Raw genomic sequence first — 20,629 nt, 5'->3', positions numbered from 1 at the left:
GTCAGTTCTGTACAGATGTACACTATTCCAGAGTAATCCTTCATGTGAATTGGAAAGGTATCATAACCTCTTGAAGTAGCTTACTAGAGTATGTTAGGATTACAATGTGCAATGTGCTGAAATTTATAAGCTATCAGAATTTCAAGTTATAGTTTTTAAATCATGAACCATTTTGACATAGGTTGCAGCTCGATAGCTAAGCGATTCTCTCTCCCATTCCAGTCAAGTTGTCTTGACATTAAAAGAATATGGACAGAGTTGGCCTGTAACATAGCCGTCAGGTGTCATCACAGACAGAGGGCTCGCGTGGTGAACAGAAAGGCTGTTTAATAGTCAAGAGTGGGGTGGCCAACCCTTGCATCATTTCCTTAAAATCATCAATTCATATAGACTTGGAACACATATGGTTAAATCAATTCAGTCAATAAACAGGTTAAATTAAGCAAGTTGTGGTTCTTGCTAGTTACTGGGTGGTTGCATTTTCGTTTCAGATAATCTCTGAATTACTCATTTGAACCAATCACCTGCTTCAGTGCTCAAAATGAAAATGATTTTCCAAATGCTCAGTTAAAGGTTGAGCCATAAAATCTGCTGGAATGTGGCTCTTCCAGACTTGGGAGACACTCCTATGCTAAAACATAACTAAACTGTTTTACATTGTGATGGGGAAAACATTAAAATAGGAAATTATTAACTAGTGGAACTAGCACATCGTTTGAAATCACATCCTTGGCTGTACCCATTTTAATTATTGTTTTTTTTTTAAATGATCAGTACTATCAATGTAAAAAAAACACAGCTGAACACAAGAGCAGTTATTATGTGCCCCTGAAGTATATTGCATCTATTTAACTTTTTTAAAACTAATCAGTATATACTGTATGATGATGATGATGATGATGATGATGTTATACGGTCAGTCGGATCCGACTCTCTCGCCACACTTTCTGGTCTTGGACTTTCCCTTTCAGCGTTTCTATGTATATAACACAGCTATTATTAACTAGTTGTAGCTTGGAAGTGATACAAATTATTTCAGTTGTTTCAGATTAATTGGAAAATATTCGAACTGTAGCTTTTATTCCATGTCAATTATAATTCAAATGGACTGATCTTATTTTATATGATTACTGCCTTAATCCCTTTGAGAGGTCTAAAATCCATTCATGTAGTGATATGTAGTGATCCATACAGCCATCCATCATAGGGCAGACACACAGATACACACCAGGACCAACATTCTCAGAAGCCAGTTAACTTACTGGTATGTCTTTGGAATGTGGGAGGAATCTGGAGCCCCAGGAGGAAAGCCACATGAAAACAGGAAGAATATACAAATTCAACTCATAGCACCGCAGCCCTGGAATTGAACCCAGGACCCCAGCGCTGCAATGTGGAAATGATAACCATTGTGCCACTGTAATGCACATCCATGCAATTTTCAAAATTACTTATGGATAATATAATATGGATAAAGAAGCACAGAGCAAAGGCATTCACATTTGTTTGCTAACATTACACCATATTCTTCTTCCTTGATTGGTATTCTTAAAAGCTAGAATAAAGGATCAGAGTCATATAACATAACATAATCTGCATGTGAAGCATAATGTAGTGGTAGTTAAATGTCTCATGCAGTATTTTTGTATTAAGGTCCAATTGCTGTTTGTGGAATTGTTTAAAATGCCATCACTTCCACTGGATAATTAATTCAATTTGTTCTTACCACGTACCTGTGTTTCATCTGCTTTACGACACCTAAGAGGAACCACTCACTTTCAAATGAAATCAGACGAGACCATTTGGCTCTATGTATTAATTTGCTTAGTGGCTACTATTAGCTGATTGATCCCAGAAAAGTGATTGCAGAGAGTCAGCTTCAACCAAAACTGAAAGCCTAATAGGAAATGCCTGAGAGATTTGACTGAGTTACTTCAGGGTATTCAAGCTCTTCCTTCTCATTTGAATTGTTTTGCAAGATAAGCAAACTTAAGCCCGCCGTCAAGCAGGGAAATTAATTTTAACATTAATTCCTAATGCAATTAACATATATGATCTTTCCTTTTAAAGTTAAGTATGTATGCTGCCTTTATTTACTGTCGATATCTGAGTTGTTTAGGTAGCCTTAAAGGTCAAATAGTGACTGCTGAAAATAAATATGGTAGCATACTTTGTTGTTCAGACCTGTCATTCATTGTTTGGCAAATTTCTTTTTCAGAACAACGGTATAAAAGTACACTGTCAACACTATTAGGTCAGTTGCTTAAGCCTTCAAATATGCCATTTGGTGTGCCTCACAATGTATTGACACAGACTGATATTGAATAACTCTTGCCCAACTGAGCATAGAGTGCATACTGTACACACTATTGACTGTGCAACAACAAGATCCATGTATTAGTGGCTGAGGTGGAAGAACGAAGACAGATTAAAACTCTTTCCTTTTCCTGAAATGGAGTTAAATTTGTAACAGGAGATGGAAGTTTGTGCTAGTTCAAAATCCAGCTTTTTGTGTAAGACCTTATTCAGTCACATGTAGCGAGCACTTTGAAAGTAAGGATTGTCCTGGCAGATCTGTATGTACACACACTTACTCTACATGTAAATTGATAACCAGTAATTATTCTGTGATAGTTAACCATCCTTCTGGGGTAGTGGAATTCACTGCTGTGTGTTCAAGTTCAAAGCTGAGACATTTTTGAGAACCAGGGTACGAGTAGGGGAGGAATCTACTTAAAGTACCTCACATCCTACATTTTTATTTATTCACACATACACAGAACAAGCTTGCCTTTTTCTGATTGGAAACATTCATGTGCTCCTTAAATGTAATCTGCTTGTCTATAAATTATTGGAGGAAGAAGATACTTTACATGTGAAGTTGATGAATGGATTCAAAGACCTTAGGAGCTGTTACGAAAGTTGCGTTTCAGATCTTTTTTTTGGTGCTATTGACACCGATTGCTGTCACTTGCTGTTTAACTAAACGTCAGCTTCTTAACAGCGTTCCTGAATTGCGGATGTAAAGCTGTTTAATTATAATTCCTATTCTGCTTTAAACAGTTTCCTAATGATAGCTTTCTTGAAAGACAAGTTTTGTACTGGGACCCCTGCTGGAGCTGACTAACAAAGTGGAGATCATCTGATACTTGTAAATTTGGTTATTTTTAGCCCGTGGCTATTACAATCTAAATTAATATTAATTATGCATGAAATTATAAATAGGGTTGCTGAGCCTGCTTGGGTTTTGTTAGAATGTATTATGTACATAATTCTGTCTGTAGGTATTGTGCTGTAGTATGCACTAGTATGTAGACTGCGGTAATCAGAAAACTCAGGCATGAAACTACCGTCATTTTTCTGTTTTTAGTGGTAAATGTTTTCATGCCATAAAAATATATAAACTGTAAAAATACAGTTTGCTGTAACATATAATACAGATATGTCCTCACTTTCACTTCATTATTCTCAACAATGACCCCTCAGTCTTCTTCATTAATGAATTAGTGACTTACAGTAGCAGAGCTGTATGAATAATTTAGAGAGTGCCACTCAGGTTTGTCTTAATCTGTCAACTGTATCAATGTCAAGAATCTAGCAGCTCTTAAACTGCTGTTGGAAGTGGAAATTTGAGTTACAACACCCTGCAATTTTCAGGACTTAAGTTCTTTACAACCTTAAAGTCTAAAAATCTGTTTATAGATGCTCACTGTATCTTGAGCTTTCCTTAGGTGAGCTGTGGTTGGATATCATTGTATTGGTGGTCTCAAGTAGGCATAAAGCCTGCTTTGAGAGAAAACATTGTGTCATATAAAAGTTAAACAAGCCTTTTAATCTTATATGGCTGAGACAAGGCTTGCTTAATCTTGTAACTGCTCACCCTGAAGGGCCATTGTACCACTGGAAGAAAAACAGAACTTTAGCAAAGTGAAATATTGGCAGTGGCAGCTGCTGCTGTGTCCTTGATTGCTAGGGCCATTGTGAAAAACAGACAATTAAAGATTCTGTAGTCTGGTGACGGGCTGCAGTGTAGACAGAATAAGTGTGCCCCATGATGAGAGTGACAGGCAACAGCTAACTACAAAACTACTGTTGTTTTATATTGGGCTGGGCGGAGTGGTGCAGTCCAGGCAGGTGGAGACCCTAGTATTTATAGTACTTCAAAGAAGCTGGGTTATAAATGACATTGTGGTACAAATTTACTGTGAAAACCCATCTTCCTTACACCAGCATTTCCGTGTCTCTGGAAACATTAGGGGCATGTTTAACTTCTGCCATAATACAAATATAGCACTGGGTTTGTACACATGAAGTCAGCTGAAACCCCATCCAGAGACCTGGACATATTTACAGTACTGCTTTGCTGTGATTGCATTCCGTCCAGTCAGGTAGGTATCTGTAAGTCCCTGTACTTAATGTCTGTTACTAGGCTGTGCTGTTAAAAAAACAGTTTTTTATTTCTTTTAACTTTTAATGAGTAAATCCATCATCAACTAGTACACAGCAGTGTGTGACAGGAAAGATCATATTACCTTTGCATGTTTCTAGTCTCTTGACTGCTCTTACTTCATTTTGCTGGAAAGTACCGTATGATGGAAATGAACCAACACATAGCCTGAGTGGCCTGAAACTGCACCTGGATTCAAGATTGTAAGAGAAGTATAAAGTGCTTTTCAGTTTTTTAAAAAACATTAACATCAGTAAGAGAATATAATTATACATTAAGTAAGCTGTTTTTACATAATGTGGTACATGTTTATTTGAAGTTCGAAGTACTGTACAGTATGTTGTTTGGATGTGGTCCTCATTTTAAATTTTGGTTATAAAAAAAACTTATCTGTGAACAAAAATAACTTTAGCTTTACCACTATGTAACTGAAATACAGTAGATGTTCTATTAATAGATTTATAACTTGCCTATGGTAGTTGCATTTAAATATCTACCTATTTTAATGTAATCCAGATGTTGACATGATTTGAAATGCTCAAAAATAATGATTTCTTTAAGAATATTACTAAATCTAACGCAAGAAAAAGAATACTAAATCTGTTCATGTTGTTGTTGTTTTTTCTTCTTCTGTTACAGTGCTGTTTAATCACTCTAGACAGTTTTTCCAAGCTGAGTTTCTGAGCTATGATGTAATCCTTATGTTAGATTCAGAGAGCTGGGAAACACCAGGTCGTAATCTTACTTTGGCTATGAGACACTGAGTTCCCACAAGCTATAAAACAACACACAAAACAAGACAACAGAGAGTCAGTAAAAGGAATCCTCACCTCACTACACTTCATTGACTCCTGAGGTGGCCAACTGGCTACTTTCAAAACTGGGCATTTATAAGAGTGAGCCATGCAGGACCTGCTGTTGGCACTAAATCTCAGCCTATTATGTTGCCTGCCGACAGTTTGAAAAGATGCGTTTGTTGGGACAGTGGTCTCCCGCTAATACTTTTTTGTTCCTGCAAAGTATAAGTGCAAAAGTGAGACAGTTTAAATAATTACAGGCTACCCCATATTTGGCAAATTTAGCGTGGTCATTAGACATTAGGAATGACCCCAAAAAGAAAGACTGGGTGCTTGATTTTTGTTGAATTGTCACTGTAAATAATGTGTCATCATTAAAATATCATGTTATACAACTCAGAAATCAATTGCACCTTGAAATTATTTACTTTCAGTCACCATTATTTAGAAGTTACCTTTGATTATCTGCTGAGTAGTAGTATTTTGGCCTAATTTGTGCTGACAGTTCTGGATCTAATGAGTGGCAGGACACATCATCAATTATATTTCAGTAGTTTGGTTAGATCCTAATAAACGCAAGAGAGAGACTACATACTGTATGTAGAGTGTATTTGGCTCATCTCGCCTGGCTGAGGTAATTGGCAGCTTGACCCGGGGGATGAGGCTGTCTGTACCCCCTCAGATTGCGAGGATTGAGCCAGGGAGCTGCTGCAGGAGTGTAGATGGGGTGGCGGGAGGGGTTTGAGAGAGATGTGTTATGGGAAGTCCCAAGAAGCTGGGGAGTGAAAGTGTATGAGATTAGGATCCAGCCTTCTTCCCAAATTTCTATTTTAACTTTTCTATTTTAATTCCATTTCAGTAGTTTGGTTAGAGCCTATTAAATGTGAGAGAGATAACATATGCAGAGTACATTTGATATACTGTAGCTCACCTGACAGAGGGAACTGGCAGCCTCACTGTTAAGATGAGGCTGCCCTGACCCCCCTCAAAAGAATCCCCCAAAACACAGACACAGAGTTCAAAACACTCAGCTAAAAGTAAGTGAGTTAGGTTGTGCTTTTGGTGGAACTTATTTTTACTGCTTATTACAAATGACAGAACAAGAAAGGTGCTGTGGTTCGGATCCAGTCTTGAACAGCATATATGCTGCATGTGTCAGAACTCAGGTCAGCCAACAGGTGGAATAGGAACCACCTGCTGACTCGTGCAGGTGAGCAGGATGCCATTTTCTTGGTTTTTCGGTTTCCAGCTATGCCGTATGATTGCAAATTCATAATTGTGTTTGTATTCCCGGTTGCCATGGTGACTTGGCACTACCTGTCTGATGCAGAAATGGTGGACAATGGACAGGAGCTACTGTACGAGAAGGGATACTGGCTAGCAGGCAGCTGTACTAGCTAGATTGAGATCAGAACTCTCTGGTGTCAACCACAAGAACTACTGGCTTGGAAGAGTGTCCTGGTGCAGAAGCAGAGGAGAGCTACAGGAAATAGCTGTCTTTAGCTAAAATAGGAGAAAGTTTTAAGCTGAATCCCCCCAAAAGAAAGGAATATTAGCAACATATGCAGCAAGAGGCAAGGGAAGAGTTGAAAACTAGTACTGACCAGTTGGGCACCAGCAAAAGAGAGGCTGATGACAGAGAGGACCTGTTGCTGTGGGTGAACGAGGAAGCCCGGGTCCAGTGCAGACTGCTTCTGTGAGCTCAAGCCCACAGGGTGGAGTGGGAGTCAGTGACCAGGGGCTCCTGCAGTGGCTTTTCAGAACACTGTAAAATAAAACTGTTTCATGTAAAGTAAACCCTCTGTTTAATGGACAGACAAAATCTGCTAAAGTCTGTAAGAAAAACCAGGCTTTTATCCACAGTAATATATTGCTTATATTGTGTGCATTTCATATGTTTAAGTGATTTTGAAAAAAAACAACATAATTTAAAAAATGCACTCCTAACAATTTAGAAAAAAGCTCTACAAAATGCACATATTATAAAAAGGTAAAAATAAATACTACATAGTTTTAAAATTCAGGAATATCTAGATAGATACTTTATTCATCCCGTAAGGGAAATTGCAGTGCAACAGCAGTTTAACACAGACAACACAACAACAGTGTAACTAATGAAACAATAATAATAATAATACAAAACATACAATACAATCAGTACAGTAAGAAGTGCACTAAGAAGAGTTACTCACAGTCCAGAACACACAAAGAACAAACCAGAACAGAACAGTACACAAAAAGTTGTATTACACAATATAAATATAAATGTCTTGCACAGGTCCCTGGCATATATTGTACGAAAACGGTTGTCAACAGGAAAAAGAAAAAGAACAGATGTATCACTTTACTGTTCTGTCCAGAAACAGGTCCATGTCAATGTTGCCTCTGCCCAGACGCAAGGTGGATGCGTTGTACAGTCTTATGGCAGAAGGCAAGAATGACCTCCTGTAGCGCTCCCTGTCGCACCGTGGATGAATCAGTCTATTGCTGAACGTGCTCTTCATTCCTGCAAGCCTGTCATAGAGGGGATGGGAGAAGTTGTCCATGATGGCCTCTAGTTTGGACACCATTCTCCTCTCAGCCACTACCTCCAGGGGGTCCAGGCCAGACACAATGACAGAGCTTGCTCTTCTGATGAGCTTGTTCAGCCTGTTAGAATCCACTGCTCTAATCCCAGAGCTCCAGCATACCACCGCGTAGAAGATGGCACTCGCCACAACCGACTTATAGAACATATGTAGCATCTTATTACATACATTGAAGGACCTGAGACTCCTCAAGAAGTAGTCGGCTCTGACCCTTCTTGTAGATGGCCTTGATGTTCTTAGACCATTCCAGTCTATCATCGATGTGCACTCCCAGGTACTTGTATGAGTCCACTATCTTCACGCCACTCCCATGGATGTAGACAGGAGTAGGTTTGACCCTTTTCCTCCTGAAATCTATCACCAGTTCCTTTGTCTTTGCTACATTCAATTGGAGGTGGTTCTTCCCACATCACTCCACAAAGCTGCTGACCAGTCCTCTGTACTCTTCCTCCTCCCCACCCTTGTTACATCCCACAATTCCAGAGTCATCTGAGAACTTCTGCAGGTGGCACGACTTTGAGTTGTATTTAAAGTCCATAGTATAGAGGGTGAAGAGGAACGGAGAAAGAACCGTCCCCTGAGGAGCCCCTGTGTTACTTACTACCTGTTCAGACACACAGTTCTGAAGTCTCAAAGACTGGTCAGATAGTCAGTGATCCATCGACATCTCCACCAGCTTCCTCCTTAGAAGAGCTGGATAGTATTGAAGGCACTGGAGAAGTCAAAAAACATAATCCTTACAGTGTTGCCAGCCTTGTCCAGGTGTGAGGCCCTTTGCAGCATGTAGATGATTGCATCCTCCACACCAACACTGGGGAATGGCTCTCTGTAGGGGTAGGTCAGTTCCTTACCATGGATGCTGTTGGTTTTTTATATTCTTTAGCGAACTTTAGGCAGTATATTTATAACATTTTCATCAACTGTCAAAAGATCCAGAAAGCATAAAGTTTATATGGTATATATTTATCATGTAAAAGTGTGTTTTTGGGCTGGAAAGATGTCATTCATGATTTAAAGGACATTTGGCAATAACTGACATATCTTCCTCCCATTGATTTACCATGCATTTACCATTTCAACAGCTTGATTATCTTAGACAAATTTTTAGGATAAATTATGTTTACAAAGTTTACAGAGGTTACCAAGGCAGGAGTAGCTTCAATGCATTTTTCCTTTTTTTCTCATGCGATGTCTTGATTATGGACTTAATTTCTCCCTGAAATAGATTTCTATGCCTTCCGAAGGTGAATGGACTCATGTCTCATGACTTTACTTAAATATAAGGTGGCTTGTCTATTTAAACACAGTTTCTTGCCAAAAATAATTCCCCAAATTAAAGAGTTCAAGTGTTAGTTTAGCCAGTCATACTGGCAAAGCCAAATACCAGAACAACAACAACATAGATCTTTCATGATAACTATTTTTTTTTGTTAAAATGACAGAATACAATGCAAATAAAGAAATAGGTGTTTTTATTAGTATCCTAATCTGTGTGGAATGCATGATCTGTGAGTTTTTGAGTGCATTCAGACATTTTTTTAGATTAGAGATTTGCTGGTATTGTATGTAGATGTGGAAAGAGTGGCTGTGTATCTTAGAACAGTTATTAATTTAGCATGATTTTTAAGGCATGTGCGCTTCACTTCAATGTGATTTGGTTTGCTTGTTTGCCATAGGTTTGTGCCTTGCTATTGTTACAGCTGTTATGTTTCACTGGAGAATGTTTGACAGTAATTTGGGAATATGATTTTAGTTGTACTTGCCACTTCTCATTTCACTGGTTAGTCTTTTCCAGCCTGTGAGTTCTTAGCCTTTTATTCTACTGTATTTTGTGTTACTTTCACATTGTGTTTGTTTGCAAAGCTTAGCTGGGGGCTACGCTAGGTTACACATAACTACATCAAAAGTAGGGCGTTGTGCATTGAGAAGTTGGAAAGGGAGCTAAATTGAACGTGGTGCAAAACATAACATTAGATTTTTGTTTTGTGGCACTATATATATTCATAGTTAATTTGTTTTAACGTTTATCTCCATCAATCAGAACATCTATGAGACTACTGATTTACATAAGCAAAATGATGTTTCGGGTTTAATAATTTTCACAATTTGAAAATGTTATGAGCTTGGAAAAGCCTTTTTGGGATTACCTGTGTCAACTCAAAACTAATTTGAAGAAGTTAAACAATTATTTTTTAAATAGTTGTTCCTTGTACAGAAAAGTGTGTGAAAATTAATTGTCTGTGAATCTGGTCTGCTCCTAGTGATAAAACCTTTCTTCTCTCCGCTTTGAAAAGAAATTGTTCTGGACTTAAGCAATCAGGGGAATAGTCTGCTCTCTAAAGCTGATGCTCATTCCTGAAATTATTTGTCTAAATAGTGCTGAGATACAAGCTCTGTCTGATGTTCACTAGAATTAAATCAATCTTCCATTTATACAAAACACAGCCCTTTTTATCTAAATTTACTTCCACTCTCTTCTGAGCTCAGAAATCCTTCCTGTTATGTTTCAGTCCCCAGACAAGGGTCAAACTGTTGCTGCTTTGAATTTGTAGGAAGAGAAGGTGGAACTCACTTTCAGCGTCTTGCTTCTTGTACTCTGGAAGTTGAGACAGGCTATTCTTACTGGACTGGCCATTGACCTCATCTCATCTCATTTCGTTTTCTAACTGCTTAAAGTTGAAAGTTTAGCCTTAACTGCCTCAAGTTAGGGAACACTTTTCCAGTAAAGCCTTATCTGCACATTCCTGTGTGTGCGTCATTATTAGATTTTCTGCCGGTTTGTATTTGGTTAAAGTAGCGTAGATCAAAAGAGAAGAACAACAGCAAACAGGGTTAGTTAGACCTGCCATGTGTCTCAGTCTGGAAGCTGTTTATTTGATGTTCTGAGGTGTTGGAATGTGAGGCATCACGCACATGGCATGCAGCACATCTCAGCACATGGTAGCCAAGTAGACTATCGTTTTTTCAGCGGTTGCACATCTTAATGTGCAAAAATAACTGTTCTGAATTGTTTTACGCCTTTCTAAAAATAGTGCTTTAGTTGGACGTGTTCCAGCTATTAGGTTTTTTTTATTGTACTAGGTGATGATTGCAGACAGAGACACATAATTGGTAGAATTCTTAATTTTCAGCACTGACAGAATTTTTCATAGAGCATATACATCCAAATAAGTACAAAACCAAAAACTAAAAAAAATAAGTTCATATTTGCCGTACTTGGTATTTGTCAGCCATTGTCAAGGATAAAAAATAAAAGAACTAAAACATACTGTACATGAAGACAGTGTAATAATAATAATTGCTTACACTTACTGTATATAGCGCTTTTCTGGACACTCCACTCAAAGCGCTTTACAGGTAATGGGAACTCCCCTCCACCACCACCAATGTGCAGCATTCACCTGGATGATGCGACAGCAGCCATAGTGCGCCAGAACGGTCACCACACATCAGCTATCAGTGGGGAGGAGAGCAGAGTAATGAAGCCAATTGATAGATGGGGATTATTAGGAGGCCATGATTGGTAAGGGCCAATGGGAAATTTAGCCAGGACGCCGGGGTTACACCCCTACTCTTTTCGAGAAACGCCCTGGGATTTTTAAAGACCACAGAGAGTCAGGACCTCGGTTTTACGTCTCATCCGAAGGACGGCACCTGTTTACAGTATAGTGTCCCCGTCACTATACTGGGGCATTAGGACCCCCATGGGCCACAGGGTGAGCGCCCCCTACTGGCCTCACTAAGGGTACATGCTTTGTATGACCAGCCAGAACTAAAATGCTGTATTAACATGCAGTATAATATTTACTCCTACAGAATTTAGTTATATTATTTTTTGTATGTCCATCATGTGTGATTTTAGTTTAGTTAATTAGTTTGGCTGGTTAGTTTTGTCATCATAGTATATATTATCCTGTCATGCTGTGTGAACTTAGCATGCTATATCTGCACATCCAATACTGTGCTGTTTCCATACTCGGACTTCAGCAACACTTGCTAGCAAAACGGCTGCAATAATGCAGAATGAAAATTAGCATGCGCACAGCAATTCAGTGTCTACTAATTAAAACTGTTTGCTTGCTAATCCCTTCTGTCTGGAGTGTCAGTTACAATAATGAGAAAATGTTACGTCACAAACTGAAAAGTCAGAAGAACTTTTAATTCAGTTCAGCTTATTTGTCATATGCACAAGTGCAATCGAATGCTTATTTGCATGTATGCTCCGATACAAAGACATTAAAGAATTGCCAGGAACATAAACACAGAAAAGCAGCAGTAACAAGAAGAAGTTAAATAACAACTTAAACTTAAACAACATACAACTTAAAAAAGTCAGAGCAGCAGTTTGAGCAGAAAGAGGAAAGAAAACATCAGTTTTATGACACATTTATAGAAGAATTTGAGAAGAAAGATTAACAAATGGATTCCATCTATAAATAATGTAATATTGTTATTTTACGTGTATGCTATAGGTCATGTTTATGTTTTTACCTAGTGTCAATGAAAATACATAAACAGGTTATTCACTGAAAATGCACTGCAAGCCATGGATATAGACCTTATTGCTTTAGTGGTCTGTTTAGATGCTTAGCTCTATTATTTCAACATCCTTCCATTTCATAAATTTTTCTAGATAGTATTATTCAGTGAACCTGTTACAGCTGAGAAACTTGAAAGTAATAATTTTGATAAGAATCTTCAACATTCAACATAATATTTTAGAATTTTAATGCCTTTCTTTTTTAATTGAACTTATAAACATTTAAAAGTAAGCAATTTAAATATGTTGAATCATTTCAGTTTTACTCATTACTTCTCTCTTTTTCCCAGCAATAAAATTTTACATTGCACATTGACAATTTTAGTAAAGGCTTCTAAATTGAAGTACATTGTAGTTTAATACCTTTTCAGGGAGTTTTGGTTCCTGACACTACATTTAGATAATGTGTTTCTGACATGGCACAAAACCACAGCAGTTGCTGATCTTATTTTTTCTTGGCAAAAGCAAAATTCTAGGCAAACCCAACAAAGTCGTGATTTAAAAATGTGATTTTTTAAATATTAGGTTTATATATATATAAGATACATACTGTACTAGGTTTTCGTTTGTAATTACTTTTCATGCTTATGCTATTGTAATGTTTCAGCTTATGTTTTTCACTTGGAGGTCGTGGATTACAATGTGCAAATTAAAAGTTAAATAAATTCTGATTTAATATGTCTTGATTTCGGGCAGTTAGGCTTTGGAAAGTGTTTAGGAACTGTATATATCAATAGATATATCATGTGCTTAGTATTCCACTCTGTAATAGTGTTATGTATGGGTGTACATTTACTTAGAAAGATGTCTAATTCTAATTTATTGCTTGGGTTTGTTTGATGTTTGTTCAAATTGACTGTTATGTATAATCAGACTGGTCTTAAATTCTACCTAGGAGAGAAACATAGTTTACATAGTTTTTATGTTCACAAATGTATTTCTTCTTCAAAGAAGTTGGGTTCTATCTGACTGGAACTGAGTTTCCCTAATCTCTTGCCTCACAGTGTCAACCCAAAGGATTTTTCAAGAGTAGTTAAAGAGATGAGAAAAGACAGTGAAGTCGGAGCAGTTAAAGCTCATTTTCATATGCAGATGATTTGAAGAGACCCCGAGAATTAGAAAAACTGGGGGCTCCTCAGGACGAGGATTGGAGACCTCTGGAGTAAAGATTCTGTCTGGAAGTGTTTAGTCATTATATTGAATATCATACCTTTACCTTTCCACGGCTACGGATACAAGCATGTTTATTGAAATGGAAGCTTAATATATTTGTAGAAATTCCCCTGTGTGAAAATTCTGTAGGAATTAAAGGATTTCCTTTGTTTTCCTTTGTATGTATTGAAGGCGGTTGCGTTGTCAAACTCTCGGAAGATAAACAATTAGAATAGAGCCTGTACATTATTTAATAATATTGGAGCTAGAATTTAGTACAGATTCTGGTGGGTGATTACTGCTCTGTGGTTTTTCATTATGCAAAATGAAATGATGAGTGAAAAATGAATGAAAACAAAGGCCCTCGTTTGTTTGAAGTGTTGGGAGATGTGGTCTGACGTGCTGCGGATTGCTGTCTGAAGGAGATCTGTATGGCTCCCCCTGTTATGACACAGCGTGATGCTCCATGGCAGGAGCCTTGATTTGATGTGGCTGTTCCTTTTAATCCTGTTGCACAGCATTCTAGTGGCTGAGTCACTGACCCTGGGAGGCTGGCACCAGCTGATTTGCTGATTTATGAGAGAGCAGCAAATCTCATCGCTGCTCGCTGCTGCATCTCTATCCCACCATCCTTTGCAGGGTTTGCTGCAGTGTGCCAGCACCATCTGGGAGAGAGCAGGAGAGAGAGAGAGAGATTAAATAAAGATTGATTGGCTTGAAATTCTAACGTGGGTGTGGAGGGGGGGGGGGCCCCCCTTCTTGCCAGTAACCCAACATCCTTTTTTTTCTTTTTTTGATTTCCTTTTTTTAGAGTTACACTTTATACGTGCTGACCTCCATTTTGAGCCTTGTTATAAATCAGTGTTCTAATTTCTTCTCTACCTGGAGTGGAGCATCACTACATGACTGCATGTAACAAGATATGTCTTTGCTCTGAGGATGGCATGGCTATGGTAGGGCACTATGAAATGCAACGCATGATGCTGCTTTATTTTTTATTTACATATATATACCTGTTCCTCTTCCATTGGATTTGTATCTGAATTTTAGTTGTATTATTAGTTGTAGTTGATTTCTTTCTTAACAGCTCAAGGTTGTGTATCAGTTTGGTTTCCCTGCTTACTGATTTTTTTTTTGGCCCAGTTGTTCTTCTTTTTTTCTAAGAGAGAAGTATTTTGACATTTTATACAGTATGTAGACATTCCCTTTGTACAACTATTCTGTTTAGCAAACAGATTTATTTTAGTTTTCTTTTCTGGATGCTATTTTTGATTTTTTTGGTGTAATACAGTATATTGTCCTAATTTGATTTGGTTACAGCTGTCAGGTAGCTGTCTTAATACAAATAGATCATTTTAATGATGAACATGGAAGAAGCCAGATTAGTTAAAATGTTAAGCCTGTTCAGAGTTATCTGTTTTCATTGGTGTGAAAAATGTTTTTGAAGTCAGATTTATGAACTGTTGCTGCTGTTATGTGTTTGATAGTCATGCATGTTGGTTGTTGATTACTTGATGTTTACATTACTAACATACAGTACAGCTTGGGGGTGCTCTATCATGAAACTAAGTTTTGTATACAACTATACTTCCATCTAACTTGTGGTCTAGGGTAGTCTGGGATTTTGAAGAGAGGAAACTGAACCATTTCTTATTTTCTTTTTTGGAGTTCTTGAGCTTTTATTTTATCACTGTAAGAAAAAATCTTCTTCCCCATTTACCTGAACCAACAAGCTCCCCTTCTTCTCTTCTCAATGGCTGTGTTATTGTTTTCAAATCTGCTTAGTCATTGGGACAGAGAGCCAGCCTATGGGGACCTCGAAGCAGCTTCTGTGTGACTGTGAGGAACGAAAACACATCCATACAGAGTGTCCTGATGTTTGAATTACACTTAATCTCTTCAGGTTTCAGACATACAGTTTATTGAATCCCCCAATAAACTTCATTTTGCCACCACAAATCACGTGAAGTTATGTAAAAACAAAAGAACGCTTTTTTAGTAGCTTTCTAGGTTACTGTGAAAGGAAGGTTTTGTTGACAGATAATGATATAATGAACTATTATTAAAATATTTGGATGAGAATTCATTCTGCTGCTACAGGCTTTTGTTATTTTTATTCAGAAAATTTCTACCTTTTCCCTGTGTAATCTTCTTCCTCCATGACATTCTTCTGAGCTATTTAAAAACTTGAATCGTGCATTTATAGTCCTTTAATGTCATCCTTGAATGTCAAATCATACAGCAGAATGAGTGAAGCTGTTTGAAAACTTAACAAAGAACCCATGGTGAATTTTCAAAACTGAATTTTCCACTATACTGGGTTGATATATTATTGCCTACACTCTCTTTGCTCATGAAGATACACATTTTAAGAAGGGAAGTATTTCATTTTTAGTTGATAGTCTGGTGTTTTCCTTTTATGAAAACATTTTTGAACAAAAATGCACAGACAGTAAGAAGTGAAAATTTCATCTGATGGAGGTTTTTCTGTTTTGAATAAACTAAAGAAAGGTAATTTAATCCAAATAAGTTAAACAAATCATCTTATAACATGAAATTGTTGATCAACAGAAATTAGTCTTCATCTTTTATTCTTAAAATAGTCCTTGTATTTTAGAGATGGTTTTATATTTCAAAGTAGGCCTACTACAGACTATTATTTTGTGGGAATAATTGTAAATTGTTGACTTTTAATATAATTGTCCTTTTGCCTTTTGTCCTTTTGAACACATTTTGTATTTCCTCAATAATTGTTTCCTCAGTAACTTAAGAATTTGACACAGACACTTTCAACGTTGATTTTTTCCAAAGTATTTTCCAAGAGTTTGCTATTGTGTATGCTCTTTTCGTGAGAATATTTGTGGCTCAGACTTTATCATGGACCCTAAAAGTGTTAAGAAAATAAATATTATGAGTGTGTGTGTAATTACACAAAAAGCTAATTAGGTGGTTATTGTACAGTACAGTAAGTACTGTACTCAGGTATGATTAATGATGTCTAACTAGCTAATCAGTGTGTTTTATTACTAAAACACAAACTACAGTATGAATGTTAGTTATTATTGTTCCATTTGTCATTTTCTGGTGAAAAAAGTAAACTTAGGGGTGACATTTTGGGGTCGGAAACAGATTGCAGTTTTAAGAAATACAGTAAGTGAAATAATGTTTTTCTTTTTACACATTTTTGCTATACAAAAGTGTTTCTGGGAACGAATTACATTCATAAAAGAGGTAAGGGTGTACTTTTGATTCCTTGTATAGGTTTGATCACATTATAACAAGAACACTATATTTCTTGTGACCATAAATATTTCGCACACATTCACTTTAAGAAAATTTCAGAGTGTAAAATCAGTATTTGGTTGAATTGTTGTTTTTGTAATGTTTGGTTGTTTTTTTTTGTGTATTCATTTGAGATGTTTTGGTCTTTGCACTCTGAGTTCTTGGCTCTTTTTGGGGTTTTCTGAGTTCAGGTTTCTCTTCTTTGTATAAAATAATGCTAAATTGGATTTACATCTTGAGACTGATTTGGACTCTTAAGCTTTTCTACTTTTTCTTTTGATGACCTCTTTGGTTGCAAAGAACATATGTTTTAGGTCATTGTCATACTGCATAGTGAAATGCCACCCAATAAGTATTGAAGCTCTTTCTTCTTCACAAAACATTTCTTTGCTCTCTAAGACAAGTGGGAGAAGAACAATAGTTTCTCCAGTTGCCATCAACCAGACAGCAGGATTATCACGGCAAAGTCTGTGCTTCTCATCCTGGGTATTTGTGATCATATTACAACAGAGACATACTCTGTATTTGAATGTACTGCCTGTATTGCTTCACAGTTTTACTGTGAGATACTGTTTTAGCCTGTAGACCTAAATAACAGTGAAATACCAATGTTTTTCCTGACAATGAAAAGAGAGCTACTATCACAATGGAATGCAAATGCTAAAATAATTATGCATATGAGTCAGAGAACCAGCATGTTTTTTTCTTCCATAAACAGCACAGAAATGACAGAGTAAGCTACAAATCCCAATCTGTCACAGAGGGATCTGCGTGGGAGGGGATTATTGGGAATGCATGTATTTTATTATCCCTCTGCCTCTGAGCCTCACTCTGATTTTCCTGACACTGGGAAGGCTGGTGAGGGAACTCTGCAACGGCTTAGCACCGGGTTGGCCTGATGATCTTTCTGCCCTCTCTCTCCAGGGTGCAGGGGGAGAGGAATAGTGACCCCTATGCCAGAGTTTTAGGATGGCCAGTGAAGGCTCCAGCATCCCCAGTCCTGTGGTGCGCCAGATTGACAAGCAGTTCCTGATCTGCAGTATATGCTTGGATCGCTACAAGAACCCCAAGGTGCTTCCTTGCCTGCACACCTTCTGTGAAAGGTAGGAGTTCCCACCCTTTCATTTAGGTTCATTTTAGTCTGGAGTTTTTTAATTCTTTCTTCATTTACACTTCAGTACAGTTGAGTGGGATCATATAACTAAACATATCAGTCAGCATGTCCAACCTGTGAACTACAGAGTCTTGAAAAAGTGTTCTGTCTCTTTCACAGTTTTCACATTTTGTTGCTTTCATGTTTTCGTCATGACACTTCAACATAGCAACTATTTATTACATATAGAACCTACTCCACACATTCAAAGCAAAAACAAAAAGAAAGACATACTGTAGACAATGTGAAAGAAAAGGGGGAATTGCATATTTGGACCCTTTGCTGTGGCAAACCTAAATTATTTTTGGTGCACAAAATTATCTTAACAAACCATGCAGTTAGCTGAATGGCCTCTGTCTATGTGCATTAATAGTGGTTCTCATGTTTTCAGAATAAAAACGTGTTTATGAGGTTGTTGATCAGATAGTGAATTTCAAGTAAAGACTCAATCATGAAGACTAAGGTGTTTCAAAGTCAGAGATAAAGTTTTTGAAAAGTTTAGTTCAGGAGAAGGGCACAGAAAATATTGAAGTCTCTGGATGTCTCTGACCTGAATCCTTGATAATTGATAATCCTTGAAATTTGATAGAGACTTAAACAAAAAATCTCACGTCTGCAATTCTTGCCAAAGGTGCTTCCATCATATACTGAGTTTAGGAGTCTGCATATCTTTGCATGTTTTCCAATTTAAGATTTGCTGCCTTTTACTGTAACTTACCTTACAATTAGAAGTCGTCAGTCTAAACATTCACATTTTGAAATAAATATAAAGTTTTAAATATATATATCATTTTGTAATTGTTCCACAAAATGGAATAGCATAAGAAAGGTCTGAATAATTGTGGCTTGTTAAAAATGTGCCCAACTTTTTTCTATGATTCATAAATGCACAACAAAAACTTACTACCTTCTTTCTGTCTTGCAGGTGCCTACAAAACTACATTCCTGCGCACAGCCTGACTCTTTCGTGCCCGGTGTGCCGACAGACGTCCATTCTGCCAGAGAAGGGAGTCTCCGCACTGCAGAACAACTTCTTCATCACTAACTTGATGGACGTCCTGCAGAGGTCACCAGACAGCAGCAGCGAGGCCTGCACTGTGCTGGAGACCGTCACCGCTGTCGCCACCGGCAAACCCCTGTCCTGCCCAAACCATGGAGGCAATGTAAGAGTGTTTCCTTCCTCCCAGCATACAATCATCGGTTTGCCCACAAGCTCTCAGTCAGCCACAGGCAGGATCAGACTTCATCGCAGCCTTCTGCTGTCACTTGCTGCAACTATTAATAACCTGTCATTTCACAGCACCTTAGTAACTGCAAGCTCTGCCTTGCAATGTTACAGTATGTGTACAGAGTAAGAAGCAGTCTGCACCATGTTTCTTCTCTAGGCCTCTTATCTGGTCTACCCTTGCATACCTAGTTATGTTGCTGACTGTAATTTAATTAGTAAATATACAGTAATTGTTCTGTAACATTCATGCACTGACTGCAGTAAGCTTTTGTGTAATTGCTGAGTATTACCTAAGCACATGAACTGTGGACCTATTGATGTGCTTGAAAATTGGCAGTACTGGAAAGTAATTCTTTTTAACTGTTACTCGTCTGACAGTTTCCATTAATAGACCAGTATAGTTTTTGCAGAAGACTGGCAGGACTGGGCTGTGGACCCAGTCAGGGAGGGATGTGGGAACTGTACAGAATTATCTGTGTCCGTTTTGGGCTTGATGATGTCTGTCTCTTCTCCAGTGCAGAAGCTCCCAGCGTCAGCAGCTAATTTTGGTCTCTATGGCAACAGAGATATTTTTGCGTTCTGGTGGGATTTGCTGTACTTATTAATTTTAGACTTGCTTTGAGGGCAAATCAGACCTGACCTGAATCTAATCCATGAAATCCCAGTTCTGCGTCCTGTGGGTCTGCAGCAGTAGTGTCTGATGAACAATATGGAAAGAGTGATGGTGTGGTTATCAGACCAGCTCTCACTACATGTTGTAACAACCTTTTCTGAAAGGCTGTGGTCTGGTTATGGTAATCAAAATGTTTTAGCAAGGTTTGTACAGGGTTACTGGAAGGGTACAGTTTTGTTATATCAAAGACATAGTGTTGAAATAAAATGTGTGACCACTGAAGACATTTATATTGTACATATGCTTTCATAAGACTTTACTTCTGAGCAGTATTTGATACCAGTTTTGAGATGTTACAGAATCTTAAAATGATGAGGGGGCATTACTGTATACATGTCATAATTTCCATGTAACTTAAATATAAGTAATGTTTTGAGAACATTGCCTTGGAGTCTACAAATGATCATTTCTATAATATTTAAACTTTATTGTGATGTTGTCATAACAATGTGGTCAGCTGGTAACTGGTAACTGTAGCTGGTTAGGTAAAGTTGTCAAGACAAGGTTTTAAGTCCATTTTGGGCACAATAAAAGAAGTTCCAGACGACTGTGTTATTGGCAGATTATCTTTCTATTCTCTTTTAGCATTGCTATGATTACATATTAAGCAATTTTCTGGGAACCTTTACCTCAACTTTACAATATAAAGTTTTTCTGAGTTCTACTAGATTATCATTTGATTGTTTTTGATACTTTTAATTTTTCCTTTAACTGTGAGTCAACAAAGAGAGAAGAGGAACAAGTAATAGGTTTATTCTATGCTGAAAAA

General features: G+C 37.6%; 1 protein-coding gene and 1 long non-coding RNA gene across 7 annotated transcripts in view; one reads left to right on the top strand and one right to left on the bottom strand.

Annotated features, from left to right (window-relative positions):
* Positions 1–20,629, top strand: part of trim2a (tripartite motif containing 2a) — a 49,542-nt gene that overhangs the window by 15,180 nt on the left and 13,733 nt on the right. For 4 of the 6 annotated variants that reach the window (XM_015344679.2, XM_015344678.2, XM_015344676.2 and 1 more), the window contains exons 2-3: positions 17,731–17,909; positions 18,885–19,122. In XM_015344679.2, the coding sequence (XP_015200165.1) occupies positions 17,776–17,909; positions 18,885–19,122 (372 nt within the window). In that variant the 5' untranslated portion in view covers positions 17,731–17,775. Of the gene's footprint in view, positions 1–14,157; positions 14,478–16,736; positions 16,756–17,730; positions 17,910–18,884; positions 19,123–20,629 lie in introns of those variants that run through there. The other 2 variants (XM_015344677.2, XM_069188163.1) reach the window with 2 other exon arrangements.
* On the bottom strand, positions 5,839–6,933 carry LOC107077080 (uncharacterized). Its single transcript, XR_001478211.2, has 2 exons — positions 6,849–6,933; positions 5,839–6,019 (listed from the first exon to the last, which is right to left on the bottom strand). It is a non-coding gene; the product is annotated as an uncharacterized lncRNA (long non-coding RNA).

Source organism: Lepisosteus oculatus, chromosome 1 (genome assembly GCF_040954835.1).
Source record: "Lepisosteus oculatus isolate fLepOcu1 chromosome 1, fLepOcu1.hap2, whole genome shotgun sequence".
Taxonomy (NCBI): Eukaryota; Metazoa; Chordata; class Actinopteri; order Semionotiformes; family Lepisosteidae; genus Lepisosteus; species Lepisosteus oculatus.
Note: the sequence above shows the minus strand (reverse complement) of the source record. Positions and strands in the feature narration are given on the sequence as shown.